At 40.5% G+C, this 27,270-nt stretch overlaps 1 protein-coding gene across 1 annotated transcript; it reads right to left on the minus strand.

Annotated features, from left to right (window-relative positions):
* On the minus strand, nt 1-26,627 carry BUD13 (BUD13 homolog). The gene is made up of 11 exons (XM_052652829.1): nt 26,485-26,627; nt 24,469-24,562; nt 22,569-22,653; nt 19,373-19,521; nt 18,754-19,333; nt 16,806-17,110; nt 14,863-14,968; nt 14,365-14,503; nt 13,876-14,060; nt 13,554-13,635; nt 1-381 (listed from the first exon to the last, which is right to left on the minus strand). Exons 1-11 carry the CDS (start codon nt 26,625-26,627, stop codon nt 288-290), a joined length of 1,962 nt encoding a protein of 653 aa, XP_052508789.1. The 3' UTR covers nt 1-287.
* Nucleotides 26,628-27,270: the final 643 nt, after the last annotated feature.

Below are 27,270 nucleotides of genomic sequence, written 5' to 3' on the forward strand. Positions count from 1 at the left end.
TGTGTTTATTAAAAAAGGAATACCGTAACCAAGAACAAGCCCTGGGACACAGAGAAATCAACGCTTCCTCTGAAAGCCAGCATCCGGCAGTGTCAGCACACCTGAGATGTATGGGTCCTTAGTCCAAATATTACGTCTCAAATATTCTTCTGTAGTCAAAATTGGCATTCAACAAGTTGCTGGTCTGTGTGGCCCTGATTATTACCATAGACGACTGTTGAATGTCTGTAACAGCTGCCCTATGTCCACTACCACAACCCACAGTCACTCCCACAGCCTCATAAAAGTTACATATCCTCAACACTCCACTTGTAGGCAAGTTCCTCCACCGCCTTCTTGCTGGCAAGCCTGGCAAAGCGCTTCTGTTCAAATCCATTGGATCTGCAATCAAGAGATACTGATCAGCCAGAATCCTGAACTGAACATGTACGTTTGAAATAAAGAACTCACAATCTAATGAACAAAAAAGAAAGTGAAAATATTTAAGACATAAGCAACAGAATCAGAAAGACAAAATACATAATCCACCCTTTGATCAGTCCTTGTTCAGAGCTTTTTCCCCTCTCATTTTGACAACTGTTTCAAATATTTACCACTCTCTAAAGGTCCAACTCACTCTCAACTGATGTCTACATATTATACTTTATCCATGCATTACACAAACATTTAGTGAATTCTTATTATACTCAGTACTGTGTCATGAAAACAAGTATAACATAGCACCTGTCCTGATATACTCATAGACTAGTGGAGGAGATTGACATTTAAACAAATAATTAAAACAAAAGGCATAGGTTATATTAGAAATATGCACTGGGTATCAAAGATGCAGAAAAGGGACCTTGCTCAGCTTGGAAGTAGGGTGGACAAGAATGATCAGGAAAGGCTTCATGGAGGGGGTCCTTATGCTAAGTCTGAAAAGACAGTGTGAAGCAAAGAGTCAGAGGGGTTAGGAGGGCATTTCAGCACACAGCACAGCAGAAGCAATGAGAGCAAAGGCACAAAAATAAGAAATGGTATGGTACACGCAAGGAACCAAAGTCCAGTCATGTGGCTGGAGCTCAAGTACAAACAGAGCAGCACGAGCCACAGTTAGAGAGGCAGGCAGAGGCCACAGCATAGTAAGCACTACAGGACAGAATGCGAAGCCCAGATTTCACACCGTGAGCATTAATTCTTTTAAAAACTTTTCATTGGCGTATAGTTGATTTACAACGTTGTGTTAGTTTCAGGTATACAACAAAGTGAATCAGTTATACATATACATATGAAATGAAAAATGAAATGAAAGTCGCTCAGTCGTGTCCAACTCTTTGTGACCCCATGGACTATACAGTCCATGGAGTGCTCCAGGGCAGAATACTGGAATGGGTAGCCTTTACCTTCTCCAGGGGATCTTCCCAAACCAGGGATCAAACCCAGGTCTCCCATTCATGTATCATGTATCACCTCCTCGAGGTAGCACTCATTCCCTGATCACAATCTCCCAGGGCTGAATCTAGTCTTCCTTTGTGCTCCCAAGGCACCTTGAACACGCTCTATAGTAATACTTAGCAAGTAGCACTGAAATTATTTACTCGTCTGTCTTCTTCTGTAGATAGAAAGTGAGTTGGTGTGCTCCAGGACCGTCTTTAACTAATTGTGAGACCCTGGCACCTAGTACACAGCTGCTTATGTTATAACGTGTGCTAAGTGTTACTGAACTGATAAGGATAACAGGTTTCCCCCTTTCTTCAGGCCTTACCTAAGGGATGAGTTGGGTGAGTAATGAAAGGCTCAGTAAGAAGTGAAGCTTGTTAAGAATGGCATCATCTCCAACCTTAGAAGCATGAGTGGTGTTCTAGAGCTCAAGGAAACCACTTATTCCTCTCGCCTGAGGAATAAGTACTTAAGAGAATCAACACTACTATGATTATACAAAAGTCCTACGAATAACAAACCAAACCCTAAATAAAATCAAAAAAGCAAACTGCAAAAGAACTTACAGTGGAAAGAGCTTTAGACTAAAGAATCAGATGTCCCAGATCTTATTCCAGCCTTTTCAGGTGAGCTGAAAAACTCTAAGTAAGTTGTTAAGTTTATCAGAGGCTCAGTTTCTCTTTAAATACTGTTAAGTTAGATTAACTGACCTTATGGGTTTTTCTAACTATAACATACTATAGATTTATTCTAGAAATATTCACTCCCAAAAATAGACAAGAGTAGAAAAGGCAATGAAAGAATTAATAATCAAAAATAAAGCAAGGATGAGAAAGAAAACTAAAAAGGAAAACTCTAGGAGAAAATATGAAAAGTGTGGGATAACTACAGGGAGAGATGGAGACAAATTATACCAGTAAAAAACCAAGTCAAAGAGAGTTTCTAAGTTTTGGGTCCAGAAATTTGAAAAAAAGAAAGAAAAAAAAGAACTCAATATAGCAGGGATTATCTTTAGGGTTGTGGCTATAAAAAGATCTACTTCTGGCTACACAGCAAATGAGTATTCTGAAAAATCCTGCTACCAAAGAGCTGAATACAATATCCTGCAAACCAAAGAAGGAAACAAGCCTGAAGCCACAGCCAACCTGACAGTACCTGCCAATACCAGGAACTAGCGCTCTGGATTTAGACGGCAGCTTGAGGGACAGAAGATAGTGCCTTGCGCCCATACACAGCAGCACAGTAGATTCCAATCATGGCAGAGAACTCAAGCAGACTAACCTACTCTCAGGGAACAATTATAAAATCTGGACAAAATACAGTATGTGAAATATTTGAAGGCATGAGTGACCAAAAGCAGGCAGAACTTGAGTGGGCGTTTACTGTGGGAAGAGATTTGTGAAGCTTTTCGGTGGAGGGCACTTCCCAAACTGCACAGCTCATGCAGGCAGAAGGCCACAGGCTTACTGGCTTTAGGTATGAGTGCAAAGTGGACAGAGCAGCCAAAAAATCAGAGGCAAAATGGGAGGAAGAGACACTGAATGGGAGGAAGCTTCAAAAGGGACCAACCTCCAAATCTATATACAAACTGAACCCAAATTTTTCACTACCTGCTAACCTGTGCTCGTGCAGGGGAAACCCCAATGGGCCCACTGAAAAAGCAGCAGCTAGAAACTAAAACTGAGCAGGAATTCAGTTGCTGCCACTATGAAGGAGATAAGTGTTTGGAGTTCAAATACACTCAAGTTAATTGCCTGCTGGAATAAAAATCAACACACCTCAAAGGAATTATTAGAATTCAAAGTCTCCACAATGTATCATTCATAATGTCCAGTATAGCATTTTTAAATGACCAGGTATGTAAAGACAGTAAAATGTGATCAAACTCAAGAAAAACTACGAACAGAAACCAATGCTGAGATAACCCAAATGTTGCAATTAGCAGATAGGACTTCAAAGCACCAATTATAAATATTCTCAAGGGAAAATAAATTGATTCACAATAAATGAATAGGTAGGAAATCTCAGCAGAGAAATACGTCAAATGGAAATTCTAGAGTTGAAAAATATAATATACTTCAAAACAAAAAATTCAGTGTATGAGTCTAATAAGCTAAAGATGGCAGATGAGTCAATCAACTTGAAATGAGATCAATAGAAATTATTTCATCTTAAGAACAGAGAGGAAAATCATGATAGAAAAATGAGCAGGACTTCAGACAACTGTGGTATAATATCAAACAGTGGAAACAGTACAATTGGAGAAGGGAAAGTGGTTTTAAAAAAATAATAAATGGGCAAACAAATAGCCGAATGTGAAAAACATGGACTCGTAAATCCAAAAAGCTCAACAAACTCAAAAAAGGATTAACACAAAGAAAAACTGTATGTAGGTACATCACAATCAAACTGTTGAAAACCAAAGACCAGAAGAAAATTTTGAAAGCCGCCAGAGAAAACCAATATATTATAATGTGTGTATGTTGAGGTTGGGGGGAGTGGGACAATTAAACAAACTGACTTCCAATTGGAAACAATGGTGGCCAGCAAGTGATGAAAGATCTTTAAAGAGCTGTCACTGAAGCCTGGAACTGTCAATCCAGCGTTCCATGTGTTGGTTTGAAACCTCCGGAGTTTCCTGGGTGCAATCTGAAATTGGCTCCAATATACGGAGGACAAGGAAAGACCAAAGAAAGAGGCAGACCAGTCCAGATTGGCAGGTGGCAGGTTTAATAAGCAAGGGAATTTACATAAAATTCCCACAAATATGAATGGGGTTGTCTTGGGCAACCCCACAAAAAAACAGATCTCTGCACCTGCCTCTCAGAACATTAAATGTTTATATAGAGCCCTTATGGGTTCAGTCACATATTCAGTCCAGACGATCTCAACACCCGACTCTCTTAAGGCTGCGTCCTTGAAAAAGCTGCAGTATTGGAAGAGTAGGCATGATGCACATTCCAAGGACAGGGGAGAGATATGGGCCTCCAACTGCCTGGGTCCAGTTTATGGGTCAACCAATGGTCACATCCTCTCAATAAACTCCTCCAATACTGCTAGTGAAACAATCCTTCAGAAACGAAGGTGAGAAAAAGTTCTCTGATTTAATTAACAGAACTATGCCAATGCCAACTCCTGGCTTTGATAATGTACTATGGTTACGTAAGATGTTATCACTGGGAGAAATTGGCTGAAGGGTACACTAATAGTATTTTTTTCAGGTTTTTCTGAGGCCATGACTATTCCAAATTAAAGCTTTTAAAAAGTAAAGGTGAAATAAAGACATTTTTCATTTCAACAAAACTGTATGTGTTGCCAATGGGTCTGTACTGAAGGAATACTAAAATTTACTAATTTCTTTAAGAAAAAAAGAAGAACACCAGAAACGATAACTATATGAGTAAATACTAACAACTACAATTTTTTTCTTTGGTTTTCTTAGTTTCTTTAAAAAATACACAACTGCAAAAAAAAAAAAAAATACACAACTGCAAAGTAAAAATTTTACCACTGTATTATGAGATCTATTATATTTTTTAAGTAACATGTACAAAAATATGTATTTTTTTAATGCACAGTTTCAAAGAATAGCAAGGAGAGATAAGAAAGCCTCCCTAAGTGAACAAAGCAAAGAAATAGAAAAAAACAACAGAATGGGAAAGCCTAGAGATCTCTTCAAGAAAATTAGAGATACCATGGGAACATTTCATGCAAAGATGGGCATAATAAAGGACAGAAATGGTATGGACCTAAAAGAAGCAGAAGATATTAAGAAGAGGTGGCAAGAATACACAGAAGAACTGTACAAAAAAGATCATGACCCAAATAACCATGATGGTGTGATCACTCATCTAGAGCCAGACATCCTGGAATGTGAAGTGAAGTGAGCCTTGGGAAGCATCACTACAAACAAAGCTAGTGGAGGTGACGGAATTCCAGTGGAGCTACTTAAAATTCTAAAAGATGATGCTGTAAAAGTGCTGCACTCAATATGCCAGCAAATATGGAAAACTCAGCAGTGGCCACAGGACTGGAAAAGGTCAATTTTCATTCCAATCCCATAGAAAGGCAATGCCAAAGAATGTTCAAACTACTGCACAATTGCACTCATCTCACATGCTAGCAAAGTAATGTTGAAAATTCTCCAAGCGAGGCTTCAACAGTACATGAACCGTGAACTTCCAGATGTTCAAGCTGGATTTATAAAAGGCAGAGGAACCAGAGATCAAATCGCCAACATCCACTGGACCATAGAAAAACCAAGAGAGTTCCAGAAAAACATCTATTTCTGCTTTATTGACTACGCCAAAGCCTTTGACTGTGTGTGTGGATCTCAACAAACTTTGGAAAATTCTTCAAGAGACGGGAATACCAGACCACCTTACCTGCCTCCTGAAGGGCAAGAAGCAACAGTTAGAACCAGAATTGGAACAACGGACTGGTTTCAAATAGGCAAAGTAGTACATCAAGGCTGTATACTGTCACCCTGCTTATTTCACTTCTATGCAGAGTACATCATGCGAAATGCTGGGCTGGATGAAGCACAAGCTAGAATCAAGACTGCTGGGAGAAATATCAATATCTCAGATATGCAGATGACACCACCCTTATGGCAGAAAGTGAAGAGGAACTAAAGAGCCTCTTGATGAAGGAAAAAGAGGAGAGTGAAAAAGCTGGCTTAAAATTCAACATTCAAAAAACTTAAGATCACGGTATCTGGTCCCATCACTTCACAGCAAACAGACAGGGAAACAGTGGAAACAATGAGATTTTATTTTCTTGGGCTCAAAAATCACTGCAGATGGTGACTGCAGCCATGAAATTAAAAGACACTTGCTCCTTGGAAGAAAAGCTATGACCAACCTAGACAGCATATTAAAAAGCAGAGACATTACTCTGCCAACAAAGGTCCATCTAGCCAAAGCTATGGTTTTTCCAGCAGTCATTATCGATATGAGAGTTGGACCATAAAGAAGGCTGAATGCCAAAGAATTGATGCTTTTGAGCTGTGGTGCTGGAGAAGACATTTGAGAGTCCCTTGGACTGCCAGGAGATCAAACCAGTCAATCCTAAAGGAAATCAATCCTGAAAATTCATTAGAAGGACTGAAGTTGAAGTCAAAGCTCCAAAACTTTGGCCACCTGATGAGAAGAGCCAACTCATTAGAAAACACCCTGATGCTGGGAAAGACTGAAGGCCGGAGGAGAAGGGGATGACAGAGGATGAGATGGTTGGATGGCATCACTGACTCAACGGACACAATTTTCAACAAACCCTGGGAGAGGGAGAAGGACAGGGAAGCCTGATGTGCTACAGTCCATGGAGTTGCAAGGAGTCAGACATGACTGAGTGACTGAACAACAACATGAAAATAATAGCAACAAAAACAGATTAAGTGGAAATACAGTGTTGCAAGATTCTTACATTTCATGTGAAATAGAACAATTATAACTATCAGTAGGCTATGATAAGTTAAAGATATATATTGTGATCCTTACAGCAAAAACTAAAAAAAAAAAAAAAATTGCAGAGGTGTAACTAAAAGGAAAACAAACCAATTAAGGTTCAAAACTAAATCCACACACCTGAAGTCTAAAACACTGACAATATCAAATTCTGGATAGGATATGGAGCAACAGAAATCCCCACCCTTTGCAGTAATGTAAAATGATATAGCCACTTTGGAAAACAACTGGCAGTGTCTTGTAAAAGTGAATGTGATCTCAACAAAACAAAATAGCAATTGTTGGGTATTTACCCAAGTAAATTGAAAAGTATATCCACATTAAAAGCCATAGACAAATGTTTATTGCAGCTTTATCCACAACGTTAAAAACCAGGAGCAACCAAGATGTCCTTCAACTGGGGAATAAACAGGCTGTGGTATACCCATACAATGCAATACTCAGTGATAAACAAGGAATGAAGTACTGATTCATTCAAGAACACAGATGAATCTTAACTGCATTTTGCTAACTGCAAAAAGTCTGACTCAAGCATTGGTGGTATAGTGGTTAGCATAGCTGCCTTTCAAAAAGTCTGACTCAAAAGGTTACATACTGTATGATTCCATTCATGGTAACATTCTGGAAAAGATAAAACTACAGGGATGGAAAACAAGAGCAGAAATTGCAAGGCGCTGGTAGAGGAGGAATAAGTAACTAAAAGGTGACTTACACAGGAAATTTTAAAATGATGAAACTATCCCATACAATACTAGGGTGGTGAATAAATGACTATACTCGCTTGTCAAATCCAATAGAACTTACACCAGAAAGAGTAAACACTGATATAAGTAAATTATAACAGAAAAAAATTACCCAGGACGTCTGGGGCGGGGGAGGGGACTGATTCTTTATGTCTACACATGAAAGACCTACACATATATCCATGCTTAGATGGTAAATGAGTTTCTCATTTCTAAAGTTCTCAATTTTGAAACTGTTTTATGTGCATCTTGGGATGAGCAAAATGAATAGTGGATGGTGGGTGCCCCTTTCTCAATGTTGGGGAGGGAATTTATAGTAAGGAAAAAAGAAAGGTAATACTTGGTAAGAGCCAGTTCCATCAGTATGAACTCATATTTATATATGCATATACACAACATACTTCCAGAGGGACACAGAAACAATTATAGGTATGTGTGTATACACACATACAGACTACTGTGCATGCATTACTAAGCTCTGTTTGCTGAGAGGATCTAGAAGCAATGACACTCCAGTAATAATCAGCATTCTAGCAGTTATATCTTGGTTTCCAAATACCATTCTCCATTAAAAGCTGCCAGGGTTTCTTAGAGAAAAGGCAATTCCTTAGGGCTGGGGCAGAGAAAATACGAGGAAGTAAAAGAACGCTCAAAAAGGAAACGGCTGGGGCAGTGAAAGGGACACCCGACATGATTTCCAGTATTCAAGGAATGGAACAAAAAAGATAACATAAGCAACAAAATAAATAACATACCACTAGATTACAGTACAAAGTATAACATAAAACATACATGAGTCCATACTAATATAAATAAATGACAGAACAAATAAATGGGGACGTAAAACAGATCTTCCTTACAGAAAAAATCTAAATAATACATGGAGATACCCCTTCCATAGTTCTTCTGAGTATAAGCTGAACTCAGCGACTCACTTCCAGAGAAGAGAGTATAAAAGAAAAAGAAGAGTAATTTTAAAGTTGAGAAACCTGGCAAACACTCACTACCTTAACCAAGTGATTCCGGTTAACATTAGTAGTGATGTCATGTGGATATCATGTAACCCCTAAAATGACGTGATGAGAAGGACATTTCACTACTGTGGAATTCTTTGCAAAAACCCATAACATCCAGGCTAACCATTCAAAAAACATCAAACAAACTCAATTTGAGGAACGTTTCACAAAAATACCTGACAATACCCCCACAGAACTGTTACGGTTACAAAAAGCAAAAAGACTGAGAAACTGTTACAGAGCAGAAGAGACTGAGGAGACAGGACAACTAAGTACAATATGGTATACTGAGATGCATCCGTGAGCAGAAGAAATTAATAGAAAGCTGATGAGATTCAAACAAAATCTGGTGCATTAATAATATGCTAATGTTGGTTTCCTAGATTTGATTACTGTATCATGGTAATATGGTAACAAAATTAGGTAAGGTATGTACAAGAATTGTTTGCAGATTTTTTATATATATATATAAAACTATTCCAAAACAGAGAGAATACAAATACTTTTTCAAAACACTACCCCCAAATAACTGCAAAATACACATTATCTTCAAGTGCAAATGGGGTAGTCACCGAGGTAAACCATATACTGGGCCACTAAACATGTCTTAACAAATTTAAAAAGATCAAAATATTATAGCATTAATTTCAAAATATTAGAGTATATTCTCTAACCTCAATGGAATTACATTGGAAATCAATAAGATATCTAAACTAGTTTAAATGTTTGGAATTCTAAAATATACTTCTAAGTAATTCATGGGTCAAAGAGCGAACCAAAAAGAAAATCAGAAAATATTTTGAACAAAATCCAACATACATTTCTGACGAAAAGACTTTCCTTAGCCAACTGGGAATAGAAATTTCTCAACTCAATAAAGGAAATTTATCCCCCCACCAAAAACTGAAGTTTACAAAATTTAGTGGTGAAAAGACTGAATTTTTTCCTCCTGAGGTTAGCAATAAGGTAAAAGATGTCTGCTCTGACTACTTCCACTCAACATATGCACTGGAAGTTCTAGCTAGTGTAACAGGGCAAGAGAAAGAAACAAAAGGCATCTGGATTGGAGAGGAAGAAATAACACTGTCTGTATTCACAGAAGACACAATCCTGAAGGTTCAAAGCCTGGTAGAAGCTACAAAAAGCCATTGTATGAAGTGACCTTTGCTTCAAGGAAAGTGGCTGATATAATACTGGGTTGTTGCTAATGATAAAATTGTAGCTTTTGAGCATAAATTAGAATTTTTTTAAACTTTAGCTTTGGTAATATGGTAACAAACTACCACAGGTTCCTTTAGCTTCTAGTTATTTAAAGATTTTCTGTGATGAGATCAGAGTTAATGTTAGTATATAATAATTATCTGATATTGTACATGAAACATGTCAACATTTGAAAGGCCTGAAAAACTCAACAAACTAATGAACAGTAGATGATGCTATAAAGTCACATATGAGTAAAAGATCAAAACAAAGTAGAAAAAAAACCAATACATTTTAATCTAACAGAATGAAAAGATTTTTGATGTGGTTTCTGATTCCATATTATAAGTAATATTTAAGAAACTTATTGAGTTTTTGTGGAGTATTAAAAAAAACTCTAATACACCTTCCTTTCCTAACTACCTGTGTATAAAGTTGAATTTTCTTACTATATTCCAACTAAACATACTGCAACAGATTAAATCCCAATGTATTCTATTAGCCCAGACATTAATGAGAGTTGCAAAAATGCAAATCAAAGCTATTCTTCTCACATTTTCATTCAGAAAATATAATTATTTTTCTTTAAAAGCAGGGTAACTATGCTATTGTAATGGCTTTTTAAAAAGAATACTTTTAAAACTACTTAATTTCTAATAATTTGGCCTTAGAATGTGGAATGAAGCAGGACAAAGACTAATATAGAGTTTTGCCAAGAAAATGAACTGGTCATAGCAAACACCCTCTTCCAACAACATAAGACTCTACACATGGACATCACCAGATGGTCAACACCGAAATCAGACTGATTATATTCTTTGCAGCCAAAGATGGAGAAGCTCTATACAGTCAGCAAAAACAAGACCAGGAGTTGACTGTGGCTCAGATCATGAACTCCTTATTACCAAATTCAGACTGAAATTGAAGAAAGTAGGGAAAACCGCTAGACCATTCAGGTATGACCTAAATCAAATCCCTTATGATTATACAGTGGAAGTGAGAAATAGATTTAAGGGACTAGATCTGATAGATAGAGTGCCTGATGAACTATGGATGGAGGTTCGTGACAATGTACAGGAGACAGGGATCAAGACCATCCCCATGCAAAAGAAATGCAAAAAAGCAAAATGGCTGTCTGGGGAGGCCTTACAAGTAGCTGTGAAAAGAAGAGAAGTGAAAAGCAGAGGAGAAAAGGGAAGATATAAGCATCTGAATGCAGAGTTCCAAAGAATAGCAAGAAGAGATAAGAAAGCCTTCCTCAGCGATCAATGCAAAGAAATAGAGGAAAAGAACAGAGTGGGAAAGACTAAAGATCTCTTCAAGAAAATTAGAGATACCATGGGAATATTTCATGCAAAGATGGGCTCAATAAAGGACAGAAATGGTATGGATCTAACAGAAGCAGAAGATATTAAGAAGAGGTGGCAAGAATACACAGAAGAACTGTACAAAAAAGATCTTCACCACCCGGATAATCACGATGGTGTGATCACTCATCTAGAGCCAGACATCCTGGAATGTGAAGTCAAGTGGGCCTTAGAAAGCATCACTACGAACAAAGCTAGTGGAGGTGATGGAATTCCAGTGGAGCTGTTTCAAATCCTGAAAGATGATGCTGTGAAAGTGCTGCACTCAATATGCCAGCAAATTTGGAAAACTCAGCAGTGGCCACAGGACTGGAAAAGGTCAGTTTTCATTCCAATCCCAAAGAAAGGCCATGCCAAAGAATGCTCAAACTACAGTGCACAATTGCACTCATCTCACATGCTAGTAAAGTAATGCTCAAAATTCTCCAAGCCAGGCTTCAGCAATATGTGAACCGTGAACTTCCTGATGTTCAAGCTGGTTTTAGAAAAGGCAGAGGAACCAGAGATCAAATTGCCAACATCCACTGGATCATGGAAAAGGCAAGAGAGTTCCAGAAAAACATCTATTGCTGCTTTATTGACTATGCCAAAGCCTTTGACTGTGTGGATCACAATCAACTGTGGAAAATTCTGAGAGAGATGGGAATACCAGACCACCTGACCTGCCTCTTGAGAAATCTGTATGCAGGTCAGGAAGCAACAGTTGGAACTGGACATGGAACAACAGACTGGTTCCAAATAGGAAAAGGAGTACGTCAAGGCTGTATATTGTCACCCTGCTTATTTAACCTATATGCAGAGTATATCATAAGAAACGCTGGACTGGAAGAAACACAAGCTGGAATCAAGATTGCCAGGAGAAATATCAATAACCTCAGATATGCAGATGACACCACCCTTATGGCAGAAAGTGAAGAGGAACTAAAAAGCCTCTTGATGAAAGTGAAAGAGGAGAGTGAAAAAGTTGGCTTAAAACTCAACATTCAGAAAACGAAGATCATGGCATCTGGTCCCATCACTTCATGGGAAATAGATGGGGAAACAGTGGAAACAGTGTCAGACTTGGGGCTCCAAAATCACTGCAGATGGTGACGGCAGCCATGAAATTAAAAGATGCTTACTCCTTGGAAGAAAAGTTATGACCAACCTAGATAGCATATTCAAAAGCAGAGACATTACTTTGCTGACTAAGGTCCGCCTAGTCAAGGCTACGGTTTTCCTGTGGTCATGTATGGATGTGAGAGTTGGACTGTGAAGAAGGCTGAGCGCCGAAGAATTGATGCATTTGAACTGTGGTGTTGGAGAAGACTCTTGAGAGTCCCTTGGACTGCAAGGAGATCCAACCAGTCCATTCTGAAGGAGATCAGCCCTGGGATTTGTTTGGAAGGAATGATGCTAAAGCTGAAACTCCAGTACTTTGGCCACCTCATGCGAAGAGTTGACTCATTGGAAAAGACTCTGATGCTGGGAGGGATTGGGGGCAGGAGGAGAAGGGGACGACCGAGGATGAGATGGCTGGATGGCATCCCTGACTCTATGGACGTGAGTCTGAGTGAACTCTGGGAGTTGGTGATGGACGGGGAGGCCTGGCGTGCTGCGATTCACATAGTCGCAAAGAGTCGGACACGACTGAGCGACCGAACTGAACTGAATTTCTAATGTGGTAAATATTAACAGACATAACCCATATAAAACTTCCTGGAGTCCTAACTAATCTTTAAGAGTATAAAGGGGTCTTGAGATTACAAAGTTTGAGAGTCACTGTGCTACATAATAGAACAATGTCCTTTAGCAGGGAAGAGAGGGAATCTAACAGGAAGAGGCACTGACTGCAGATAGGGGCACATACAACTCACCCATGATAGCATACAGAAAGTTAAGTGTATGTGGGCACAGACGTGGGTAGGTGAAGAGATAAGGTGGTAGGGATCAGTGCGACATTACAAGTGACTCTCTCCTAAGGCAGTGAAGAAAAGGTTCAAGAGCTACATTTTAAAGATACAATATACAGAAGGCTACAGACTAGCACCCAGCACTCAATCCCCTCTAAGCCTTCAGAGAATATCACCAGAAGTGACCAACATCAAAAAAAAGGTATCTATCTGGACCATTTCGGCTATTTACCCAGAGCTTTAAAAAGCTTTGAAAAGGGAAAGAGGACAAAGAGGAGTGATATGAGCATGGGAAATGGGATTTGAGAAACAGAAGCAAGTACACTGCACGTTACTAGCCTTGTGGTTACAGCAGAGAATGAGGCAGAGTGCACAATGATCTGAGCACAGGCAGGGAAGGCTAGGGTTGCAAGGAAGAGAAAACAAAGCTGTAGGAAATACTCAGGCTTACCTGTCCACTCCATCCCAGCGATACCCTGGCCAGATATTGAATCTATTGGGAGGGGGCGCAGGGCCACTGTAGCGAGGTCTCACTAAAGATAGGAGAGAGAGAAAAGTTAGTTACCTACGTAATATAATTCAGAGCTGAACGGTAGTGAGGAAAAAAAATTTTATACGGAAATCTCTGATTGAGTTCAACGTAAATTCCCAAATACAAGGAATTTGAAATTATACAGGAACACCTTCTTTGCACATATTTAGTATCATCATTCTAATGATTCTCTCTCTTCACATACATCACCTCTATCTCTGATGATTCCCAGAAGGCTCACCTTTCTTATTCTTGTTCTCCTTGGCCGCCTTCTTCTTGATGAAGTTGGCCATGGGGTCCCCCTCTCTCTCCTGTTCTCTCAGCATCCGATCCAAATCTTCGTCATCAATATAGCGGGCCAGAGGCTTCTGCATTTCCTTCACTGCATCCTCCACATTCTGTTGCTGCTGCCGGGTCTGGGCAAGCCTGGACAAAAAGAACCAGGAGTGTCTGCTATCCTGTGTAACATCTCTACTCTTACACTGAGATGGACCATACTGCCTCCTCTTCCTAACAGTCTATGGCAAATACTGAAAAAGGTAAACTTCCCAGAATACCAACCAGAAGTGTGAAACATGTCAGTATTGTAGGAAGCAGACTGAGCACACTGAAGCTCCCATTGCTGAAAACAGCTTTAGAGGCAGAACAATGAACTAACTGGTCAGGAGAGGAGAGAAATTATTTCCTCCAGTTAACTGCAGTCTTGTGTGCCTTTCAGTGGCTCTCTTACCCTTTGCCCCACTGAGCATACAGCTCTTCTCTCTTCGAGTCCTTCTCTGCTTTTCGCCTCTGCTCTAAACGTTCCAGTTTCAAATTCCTCTTACGACCAGACTTATCTCGAAATATAGTTTCAGCATGTTGGAATTCAGCTGCAAAGGAAAAGTACACTTTTAAAGATAAACGAAAAGATGTCAAAATCAGAAATAACATTCTAACAGCTGAAGTCAACCAGTTAGTGTTCTGATGCAGGATAAGAATTTTCACAGCCAGACCACAAGTAGTCCTTACCAACATCTAAGTGCATATTGGTGATGATTCTGAAAATTAACATTTTTTAAGAAGGAAAAGATCCACTTGAACCCAATGAGAAGTTAAAACAAAGCAGAAAACCAGAATTGAAATTTGATAGCAATTAAAATTTTTAAATATCAGGTAAATCAGCTATATTTTTTTTTTAAAGTAAAAGCTACATAAGCCTCAACTGGTCTCTGCACTTTCACATTTTTACCTTCAAACGCCATGGTCTCTTGGTCCCGTTTCTTGAGCTCCTGCTGCTCTCGCTGTATGTCAGTTAACACCAACCCAGTTTTAGCCCCAGAATACATGTGCGCAGCCTATGCAATGGAAAAGGGAGCATCCAACATTAATGAGACAATGTGGCAACAGGCTCCGTGGGTGTACAGTTATGTCTGAGGATCAGCAATTACCAAACCAAAAACGCTACCTTCTATTCTCATTATCAACCATAGGATTGGCAAAATAGAAGAAATAAAACTGAATTTCATGGAAAATTAACAGTACTGTTAAGTGCAAACAGGAACACAAACCAACAATTTACTAAAGGGAAGGCTGAAAAAAGTGAAACTTTTGGCCGTTCAGTCATGTCCAACTCTTTGTGACCCCATGGACTGTAGCCTGCCTGGTTCCTCTGTCCATGGAATTCTCCAGGCAAGAATACTGGAGTGGGTAGCCATTCCCTTCTCCAGGGAATCTTCCCCACTCAGGGATCAAACCCGGATCTCCTACACTGCAGGCAGATTCTTTACCATCTGAGCCAAAGGGCAGGCTAAGCATCTGTATTTCTGACTTTTCAGCATATAAACTGCATACATGAAGACTCTCAGGTCACCTGATCAGAAACCTCTATCAAGCTCTGAGCCCTTCAGTAGAGATCAGCACTGATAAAATATTCCATTTAAATCACAGAGTCAAGCAAACCTATTAATTTCAAACCTGAAATTGTGGCTATATGTCAGGATAATGACAAGATATGACCAAATCCAAACTTTTTACTAAAACCCACCCTGTATCAAAATAACAAACCACCCCACAATCAATGTATATAAATTATATCCTAATATCCTTAAGCAATGTGCTAGGTACTTCCCTGGAAGTCCAGTGGTTTTCAACCCTTGGCTGGGGAACTGAATAAAGATCCAGCATACCATGCGACATGGTCAAAAAAAAGCAATGTGCTAAATCTGATTAATATTAAATTGTCCATGGACTAAGCAGATACATAAAAAAGACACTGGGTCCAGCTGAAACACTGACCTCATTCCGTTCCCTACATCCTGGGTTAGGGTCTGACTGGTCCCTACCAGGACCACATGGACTACAGAGGAGTCTGTGTCGTCCCGAAAAGTGTGTGTTGAGGTAACATGGACATCACAGCCTCTTTCTTAACCAACTCACTGGAATAAGTTCTTTTTCTTTTTTCTTTTTTTGTTTTTGTAATAACATTTCTGTACTAGTAGTGGTGTTCTTTACAACACAATTACTTGGGGTTCATGTGGATTTTGTTAAGTCAGCCTTCATCACAGATTTAAAATAATACAAAACCCTTACTTCCCAGGCGATATGATTTTTAAAGTCATTTTATATTTTAAATGCCTCTCTTTAAGCTCTGGATACAGAGACCTACAGTCCAATTTATAACAGTAAATGACTTACACTAAATGGTTACTTTGTCCCAGGCCCTAGGCTAAGAGTTCTACTTACACTACCACATTTAATTCTCAAAAGAACCTGAAGTATGTACTACCATCATCTACATTTTAAAGATGAGGAAACTGAGGTTTAGAGATATTATGTATCTTGCTCAAATCTCATATAAGAAGTAGAATTCCATGTGTGATCTGTTTAACACAAAGTTCGTGATCCTAGGTTCACTCTGTAAACTACGTTCTCAGTTTGTTCATAAAAAATAGGAAGTTTTGTTTAAGCTATTAAAATGAGATTTGTGGAACTGAGAGAACATAAAGGCAGATGCTATTTAGGAAATCTGCTCCTTGCAAGTTCCCCTGGACTGAGTCAGTCTTGCCTTCAGAGAGAAGAAAAGCGCTCTAGAGGTCCTGTGAGCTAGATTTCTCTGGCTTGGATCTCTGAGACCTGTACAGAGCTAGGAGATGAGTTACTCTAAACCAAGACATGGCTCCTGAAAGTTCTTACCTTCTTTCCCAGAGGCTGGCTCCTTCGAGGTGGAGACAGATCAGAATCAGAAGATTTGGCCCTCTGCCTTCTCCTTGGTGGAGAGAGGTCAGAATCAGAGCTCCGATGCCTAGGTCTATTCCGCGGAGGTGACAGATCGGAATCGGAATCCTGGGGCCCTGAACTCTGTTTGTGCCGTGGAGGAGAAAGATCTGAATCAGAGGTTTTCCTACTGTCCCCTGGGTAGGAAGAAGAGTCCAATGTGTGACTCTGATGTTTCCTGGGTGGAGAGCTTGTATGATGTTTCTTATGGGTGGGGGAAGAGCCTAGAAATTGAAGAGTAAAGATTTTAATCCCCTTGGCAGAATCTAAAAAATAATGTACCAGGCTAATGTTCAACATTCATTTAGTCCTCTTGTGAGGAACTATCACTAACCTAAACATAAGTATAAATGACAAGGAGGAAGAGCAAAGTCAGAGATAACTTTTAAAACCAATGGGTGGGGTTCTATTCCCAAGTTACTAGTTACTAGCACTAGTTACTGTGACTAGCACAAGACATCTCAACATCCTCATCTGTGCCCTATTTACCCACACATAGAGTGGCCAAAACAAACTGAACTCAGGGCTCAGTGGCGTTGTTAGTCGCTTAGTCGTATCCGACTCTTTGAAACCCCATGGACTGTGGTCCTCCAGGCTCCTCTTCCATGGAATCTTCCAGGCAAGAATACTGGAGTGGGTTGCCATTCCCTTTTCCAAGGGATCGTCCTGATCCAGGGATTGAACCCAAGTATTCCACATTGCAGGCAGATTCTTTTACTATCTGAGCCACCCAGGAAGCCCTAGCAAGTTAAGATGACCTAGAATATATTAGAATATATTCTGGGTTTCCCTGGTGGCGCAGATGGTAAAGAATCTGCCCGAATGCAGGAGACCCAGGTTTGATCCCTGGGTCAGGAAGATCCCCTGGAGGAGGAAGTGACAACTCACTCCAGTATTCTACTGGAGAATTCATGGACAGAAGAGCCTGGTGGGCTACGGTCAGAAAGAGTCAAACACAAGTGAGTGACTAACACACACACACACAGAATATATTCTGAGGTCTTCTGACTAAAACATAACAATGTATTTGAATTAAAAACTAAAGCAGTACCTAGGGACAAACGATGGAGCAAACAAGTTTCATCATACAGGTGAGCTGTAGACATAGGCATCACAAATCACCTCCCCCAAAGGCAATCTGCAATACCTATCAACAGTCCTATAAGCAAAGAACCCGCCTGAGCCAGTAAATCAATTTCTACTTTGTACCCTAGGAAATGTATCTAGAAGCACTTCAATTCCCAGAAAGTCTATATAGAAATAGATACGGAAATCCAGAACAGAGCAACAGTTTGTGTATAAGGATGTTCATTACAGAATTACAGAGGAAAAGGTTTAGAAATAACCTAAAATATGCAATATTAGCGGAATGGTTACTGGAACACCAACAAAAACTATATTAACAAAGAGATATTTTATGACTCAGGAAAGATAATGCTAAGTGAAAAAAGCAAGCAAGATTACACGTGCAATATTTACTTACTGCCTAGACACGTCTGAACTACATCAAAAATGATTAGAAAAGAAGACTAAAAGAACACTGGCTACAAGAGAGAGACTGCCTCTGACTGGACAGAATTGTGTGTGATCCTTTTCTACATTTCTATACATTCCAAAGTTTCTGCAACAAACATGTAGTATTTTCATGGGGTGGGGAAAATGAACAAAAATATATATATAAAAACTTCTACCCTACTACTGTTAATTTTTAACTCTCTTCAGCCCAATCTCTCACTATTTCCCTCCAGTTTTTAGAACTCCAAAGCTCCATTCTCACTTCTAAAGACCACAAATACCTAGTAAAGCAACTAAAAGATCCAAAAGAAAGCACTCTAGGAACAAGTCCCTCTCATGGACAAATGCTCACCTTTAGAATCATGTTGCTTACTTCCAACATGGGATGTTGCCTGCTTTTTTCGTGACGGAGAGAGGTCTGAGTCATACTCATATTTGCTATTCTTTGGGAGTGATGGATGAGAAGGTCCTGGCCCCTTCCAATGTGGAGAAGTTTTGCTAGAGCTTTCTGGGGCTTCACTGCTTTTGGTTCTGAGCAGTGAGTGAGGAACATTAGCAGCCAAGTCAGTGGAATTATGATGGGCCCTCCTGAGCTGTGATCTATCCACAGAGTCAAGAGTCCTCCTAGGCTGAGCTGTGTCAGGGGAGCAATTACGGGCCCTTCTGGCAGGAAAGAGATCTGAGAAACTGTGGTAGGTCCTCCTAGGAGAAGATGAATCTGGGGTGTCATGACGGGTCCTTCTAGGAGGAGATGGATCTGGGGTATCATGACGAACCTTCCTAGGAGGGGAAGAATCCGGAGTGTCACGACGAACCTTCCTAGGAGGAGATGAATCCGGGGTGTCATGACGGGCCTTCCTAGGAGGAGATGGATCCGGGGTGTCATGACGAACCCTTCTAGGAGGAGATGGATCCGGGGTGTCATGACGAACCTTCCTAGGAGGAGATGGATCCGGGGTGTCATGACGAACCCTTCTAGGAGGAGATGGATCTGGGGTGTCGTGACGAACTCTTCTAGGAGGAGATGGATCTGGGGTGTCGTGACGAACCTTCCTAGGAGGAGATGAGTCCGGGGTGTCATGACAGAACTGTCTGTGTGAGGGTATATCTTCACTCTGGCCTAAACACAAATAGCAAAGAATCAGATTCCCACAAATGCTCTGCCACCCCTACAACCAAAGTTTCAAAAAACACCCCAGCAGGATACATCTCAAAACTACTAAGAAAGCCCAAAAGGTACGCACAGCTACTTCAGGGCAGTAAAGTAGCACTCATGAATATCCTAAGAAAAACCACTCACGTTTGCCTAACAGGTCATAATCTGCAAGGCACTTTAAATGTATTTTTCATGTTGTATCTTGTTAGGCAAGCAGGGCAGGTACCCTTGTTTTACAGACATGAAAACAGAGACCCTAAGAAGCTGAGTGGTTTCCTACCTAGGGGTCACTGCTACTAAAACAAAGAGACAGGCTAGAACCCCGAACTTCTAATCCCAATCCAGTGCTCTTCCCCAAACCTTATTTGTATGGAATTCTCCATGAGAAGCTCCCACTGATATCTAACTTAGGCAATTCAGTTTGCACCCACTCTTCTCTCAAAAGGCAAACTGAATAATTCCATGCCACATCAAAATGAAATCCTGTGAGCTATTTAATCCATGCCATTGTGCTCCTTATCAAAAGCAGCAAGAGCACCAGAAAGAAAGAAGGATCAGCACTTTACTGATCACCTGCTGCATGCCCATGTCTATACAGATTATTTCACTTAATTCGCACAACAAGCCTAGGAGATAAATATTGTTCTCTTCATATTATAGATGAAGAAGCTGATACCCAGAAAGACTAAGTAATTTGCCAAAATCATACAGTTAGTAAGTGGTGAAATGAATATCCAAATCCAGACCTGTGTGACTCGAGTCCACAATCTTTAAAATGGAAACAGTTTGAGACTTTTGATATTCAAAGACATAACAGAATGAAATGTTTATAGCAAATCCAGAGAGTGACAAAATCCAGTTTCTCTTCTTCTATCTCTTATCCCTGAGCTCCCTAAGCAAATATAAACTACTAAAACTTGGGTGAGATCCAATGAATATTTGTTAATGGGTGAATTAAAAAGTCACCTCCTTTACTTTGGAGAATAGGCTCCTCTCACCAGAATCCACCCTTCAAAGAAAAGTAAAGATACCTGTAGGGTGTATGCATGCGAGTTAAGTTGTTTCAGTCATGTCCAATTCTTTGCAACCCTATGGACTGTAGCCTACCAGGCTCCTCTGTCCATGGGATTCTCCAGGCAAGAATACTGGAGTGGGTTGCCGTGACCTCCTCCAGGGGATCTTTCTTCCTGACCCAGGGATCGAACCTGCATCTCTTCTGTTTCCTGCATGGCAGGAAGGTTCTTTACCACTTGCATCACCTGGGAAGTACCTGACAGTAAATGTAATTCACGTGGTTGATAAATCCTGTAATATTTATAAAAAGCTGGAGGTATAACCCTCCTGGACTTCAGACTATACTACAAAGCTATAATAATCAAAACAGCATGGTCCCAGCACAAAAAGAGGAATACAGATCAACGGGACAGAATAGAGAGCCAGAGATAAACCCATATACCTATGGTCCATTAATCTATGACAAAGGAGGCAAAAATATATAATGGAGAAAAGACAGTCTCTTCAATAGGTGGTGCTGAGAAAACTGGACATGCATGCAGAACAATAAAATGAAAACATTCCCTCACACCATATATAAAAATAAACTCAAATGGTTCAAAAACCTAAATGTAAGCCCTAAAACTACAAAACTAGTAAGAATAAATATAGGTGGAACATTCTTTGACATAAATCATAACAGTATTTTCTTGGCTCAGTCTCCTTAGGCAAAAGAAATATAAGCACAAATAAACAAATGGGACCTAATTACACTAAAAGCTTTTCCACAGCAAAGGAAACTACCAACAAAATAAAAGACAAGCATACAGAATGGGAGGAAATATCTGCAAATGAAGCAACCAACAAAAAATAAAACCCAACCCAATCAAAAAATGGGCAGAAGACTTAAATAGACATAATTCCAAAGAAGACATACATATGGCTAATAGGCACATGAAAAGATGCTCAACATTGCTAATTATTAAAGAAATATAAATCAAAATCACAATGAGGTATCACCTCACACCTGTTAGAATGGTTATCATGAAAAAGTCTACCAAAGGAATTTGCTGGTGGGCCAATGGCTAGGACTCTGAACTTTCACTGCAGGGGGGCATGGGGCTGACCCCTGGTCAGGGAACTGAGATCCTGCAAGTCATGCAGCATGACCGAAAAAAGGAATACAACGTATTTTTTTCTTGATTACTAATAAATGTTGGAGAGGATATGGAAAAAAGGGAACCCGAGTGTAAACTGGTGTAGTCACTTTGGAAAACAGTATAGAGGTTCCTTGAAAAACCAGAACAGAACTACCATGTGATGGAGCAATTCCACTCCTGGGTATATTATCTGGGAAAAATAAAAAACACTAATTTAAAAAGATATATGCATCCCAATGTTTACAGCAGCACTATTTCTATAGCCAAGACATGGAAACAACTCAAGTGCCCAGCAAGACACAACTTTTGGTTTAAGAAGTTGTGGGATACACACACACACACACACGAATATTATTCAACCACGAAAAAGAGTGAGATATTGCCGTTTGTAGCAACATGGATGGACCTAGAGAATATTATACTAAGTGAAGTCAGACATAAAGATAAATATTATATGACAGATTTTACATGTAGAAACTAAAAAATAACACAAATGAATCTGTATACAGAACAGAAACACACTCACAGACATAGAAAACACACTTATGATTACCAAAGGGGAAGGGGGAAGGAATAACTTAGGAGTATGGGATTAACATATACAAACCACTATACATTAAAACAGATAAGCCATTAGGAATTACTATACAGGCCAGGGAACTATATTCAATATCCTAGAATAACTTATATGAAAAATTATCTAAAAATATATATATACACATAACTTAATTTGCCATATACCTAGTACTAACACAATATTGTAAATCAGTGATACTTTAATTTTAGAAAAAAGAAAAGAAAGATAAAAATCTTCCCCTATTAATGAGAAATTCAGATTTATCTGTTACTGGAACTCACTCCCCAGAAGCTTCCATTTAGCACTGGAACGAAAGGCTTCCATCTGCTTTACCTCTTCTGGCCGCTCATCCACAAACTCAGCCACCTGTGGAAGTGAGAACAACATTTTAAGGAAATCCACAGGATCCAGCCAAGTAGCAGTGCTATCTGAAGAACCTGAAGCTATGACTATTCCACTCCTAACAATACATGGCTCACAAAGACTCAAAACAGCCCTGAAGAAACAGATAGTGGTCCTCAGGTACATGTGCTCCATAAACATGTGAATGTTACTGGATGGTTTAATTAGAGATCTTTCTCGGACTCTTTCCCTCCAGATGTTCATTTCTTTTATTACAAACTTTGTTATTAACCTGCCTGGTATAACAACTGCCACTCAAAGCTAAAAGCTAAGCTCCTTTTACCTGTTTTCCACTCCATTCAGAGTAAAAGCACAGGCAGGGTTCCTGTCACACTTTCCATCCATTAAGGAATCTGGACCCCTCATGAACGCTTTACTGTAGATCACAATGATAGCTTTTCTAGAATCCCACCAAAAGAAGTCATTAAAATGTACAAAGGCTCGTAGAGTCTTTAAAGCATAAGACCATATTTCCTATTACCCCAATTCCCAAATAAATCTGGAATCTTCCCTACAGCATCCTTGATAAATGATCACTCATGTAGTCCCTCCTGACAGAACCAATTCACTGACAGGGAACTCACGTTACAAGGTGGTCCGCTATATCTGGGGGCTAGAAAGTTCTTAGTTGTATTGGACCCGTATCTACCTTCCTGTAACTCCTATCGACCCAAGTTCTGGCCTCTGATGCAAATGATCCTCTTTCCCCATGACAGACCTGCAGCTATGAGCAAAGCACTGGTTTGTGCTTTACTTATATGATCTCACTCAGTCTTCACAAAAGCCCTGCAAAGAAAGGCTCCACACTACCAAGAGCAAGTTATGGCTCAGAGATGTAACCATCTCCTTTCCACCTTGTTTCTCAGCAATTCTGAGCAAAAGTCCCATGGCCATACCAATGCTAACTTATTTACCTATGCTTTTGACCACCTGGCTCTTACTTATCCTTCAAAACTCAATTCAGGTATCTCCATCCTTCAAGGAATCTCCCATCTTCATGGGCTAAACAATGTGCTCCCTCCCTTGGGTTCTAAGAGCACTTGGCACGCATGTGAGGGGCTTCCCCACTGGCGCAGCTGGTAAAGAATCCACCTGCGATTCAAGTGATACAGGAGACACAGTTCAATCCCTGAGTCAGGAATACCCCTGGGGAAGGAAATGGAAGCCCACTCCAGTATTCCTGCCTGGGAAATCCAGGGACAGAGGAGCCTGGAGGGCTACAATCCATGAGGTCGCAAAAGAGTCAGACACAACTTAGTGACTAAATAACAATAACGTATGTGCACTATATCTCCGACATTCATCATATTGCTGAAGTTATTTGAAACTCAGTCTCCCATTCTAAGGGTATGACCTCTAAAGTATAAACACTATATTCTATTAATCTACATATCTGCTGTACCTAGGCAAAAGTATACAATTTTAAAGTTTAGTTGAATCAGTAAATAAAAGGAGCAAATAACACTTCCTTTCATTGAAACTAAACAGTGTTTTTAAGGTAAGTTCCAACAAATTGAACCATGGCTAATTCTAATCACGACTCTTTATCACTGACACTGAGGAATCTTTGTGATCAGTTCCCACTTCTAGACAGATGGAGCGCTCCATATACAAAGACTGTATATAGGCATCATCAAAGAGAACTATTTTAAAATAGCTCCTGGAAAATGTCACCTCTTCTCTGACCTTAACTTTCCTCCTTACTATCTACCCTGCACTGGGAGCCGAGATTAAGAGGCTTGCATTTCAAAGTCCTCAGAGCCTCAAAAAGATACACACCACAGGCAAATCTCCATCATCTTCCTCTTCCTCCTTTTCTGCTTTAGTGGTTGAGATAGATGCCCAGCTCACGTCATCATCCACAATTCGCATTCTAAAGGTGAAAAACAAAAGACCAAAACAAGAAGAATCATTCTTGGGTAACAGCCTACAAACATTCATCTCTGGTTTTAGGCTAAAGTTCAAAATCCTACAAGATCCTATGGTCCATTCTTTGCCAATATGGCCAATTTCATCTTGCACCACTGTCTCCTCAATTCACCACTCACTAGTCAACTTCTGATGCCTAGAATAAGCCAAATTCCTTTCCATATCAGTCTCACATATTTAGTTCCTTCCCTCTGCCTAACCTACTCTTCTTATTCTTTACTGGGAAACTCTTAGTCATTCTTAAAATCCTAGCATATATATAAATTCCTTGAGCAGACCTTACAAAACTATTCCCCTCACCTCTCCCAACTAAGAATCCGTTACACATTCTTGGAGTACTTTCATTTATCACAAAGGAAATAAATCAACTAGTTGCATAATTAGTTGTTTAAAGACTATACCCCCATTAAACTATAAGCTCCGTCAAAGTAGGGACAGTGATATCTCATTCACAGTGATACCCTCACTGTGACAGACGAAGTACTCAATAAATGTTTGTTACATGGATCAACTACGGATGAGTTCAAAGAATAATGACTGCCATGACGTAAACCGTTATTACTAACAGTTATTATTTGAAAAGCCAGATTACTAATCACAACAACCATTTAATATAAGTGATATAATTCAATATTACTCTGACTTTAAAGATGAAAAAACTGAGGCTTAGAGAGATGAAATACCTTGTCCGAGGCCACACAACTTATAAAGTGGCACAGCTAGGGCTGAAAGACTGATAAATGTTACTTCAAAATTCAAGACAATTTCACTACAAGGCACTGCCTCCAGAAAATCCACACAAGTCAGAGGGGTCAGAAGACAGCAAGAATAACGCAACAACCAAAGAGTTAACTAACTAAATCGGTTAGTTCTTTGGAACTATTTGACTTTACAGAGTATATTAGTTTCTTAGAGCTGCCTAACAAAGGACCACAAGCTGAGTGGCTTAAAACAACAGAAGTCTATCCCCTCACAGTTCTGGAGACTTCAAGTCTGAAATCAAGCTGCGTGCAAGGCAATGTCCACCAAGAAAGGCTCCAGGGAAAGATCTTTCCTTGACTCTTCCAACTTCTGGTAGCCTCTGTCAGCTGCATAAATCCAGTCCAGCCTCAGCCTCCCATCTTCACCTGGGAAGTTTTCCCTCTAAGCCTGTTTCTGTATCCAAATTTCTCTTTTCTTAAAAGGACACCAGTTTATATGGGACATCTTAACTAATTATATCTGCAGAGACCCTACTTATAAATAGTGCCACATGCTAAGGTTCTGGTTTGGAGGGGAGGGACAATACTCAACCCAGTACTCTAGGCCACAGAAGTTTTCTCGTTTGAAAAGTGGAGATAGCAAAAATATTTACTTCTTAAATACTGTTATGACTCTTAAATAAAATCAGGTCTAAAGTACTTACAATGTTACCAGGCACATGACGAGAACGGTATAAACGTTAGTTGTTATTGTTGACAGTACCAAGAGTAACAGGAAGTGAGCATAGGTCGCGACCCGAGTCCTCGGCTTAGGCGAACCCGCACGGGCAGGTTCGGGCCGCTAATATACCAGCACAGAGCCTTTGGATCCGTTTCACCTTTATTCTCAGGAAACAGTATCCACTCTCTGAGGGAGAACGGAATGCTACAAAGGCGGGAAAAGACTAATAAAAGTTACAGCCTGGCCTGAACACACTGGAGATACTGCCCAGGGGCGCGAGCAGCGGCCTGAGGGCTCCGAGCCCAGGCAGGGTCAGGAGAGCCGTCAGGGGCGCGGGGCCTCCGGGGCCGCCGGCGAGGAGCCCAGCAAGCGCCGGGCGAGGGCGGAGCGGGAAGGTGAGGGGCGGCGGGCCGCGCGGACCCCACCCTGCCAGGGCCAACTCACCCCTTGCCGCCGGCCCCGCTGGGCTTCGGCCGCTTCTTGCGACGCTTGCGGCCGGACTCAGGGCCCCCGTCGACGCCGGCATCTGCCCCAGACAAGTAACGCTTCAGGTACTCGGCCTTGGAGAGCGGTGGAGCTGCCGCCATGGCAGCGGAGGGAGACGGGTCAGGGCTGGGGACAAAACTGTTGAACGCGAAACGGAACAGCGGCGAGCCGGGGGCGGGGCCAGGGCCGGAAGTGACGGTGTGTTTGGAAGTGCTGGGCAGACATGTGCGAGTCTCGGAATCTTGGAGGACTGAAGAACAGGAGCACGCACAATTCCGGGGCCCACTCTACATCCCCTCTGACCCGGCAATTTCTCTTCGTCCTTCCATCTGCTCAAACAACTGTGCAGCAAGCGCTGTAGTTGTCGCGAGGATACATCCATGACTCCAACAAGACTTCTGCCCCCAGCAGCTTCAGAAGCACCAGAGTAGGAGTTACGCGAACGTGAGCTCTGGAGTTGCAGTCCATCTACGTTAGAGTTCTGGCTCAATAACTTGCTAACTGTGAGAGGCCTGGGGCAAGGTACTTAACAAAATGGGGATAATAATGACATGGAACTCAATGATTAGGTGGACTAAGATAATGTTACTGTGCAAAGTGCTTCAAACAACAACTGACACATTGTGTTTAAGTAATTTTTATTAATATGTTTAGGAGGAGAGGAATCTGCTTTAAGGGGCTTTCAAGAGAGGAATTCAGGATTCCAAACCCAGTATAATTATGATGAAAAATATGGTAGTTTCT

Source organism: Budorcas taxicolor, chromosome 15 (assembly GCF_023091745.1).
Source record: "Budorcas taxicolor isolate Tak-1 chromosome 15, Takin1.1, whole genome shotgun sequence".
NCBI classification, from domain to species: Eukaryota; Metazoa; Chordata; class Mammalia; order Artiodactyla; family Bovidae; genus Budorcas; species Budorcas taxicolor.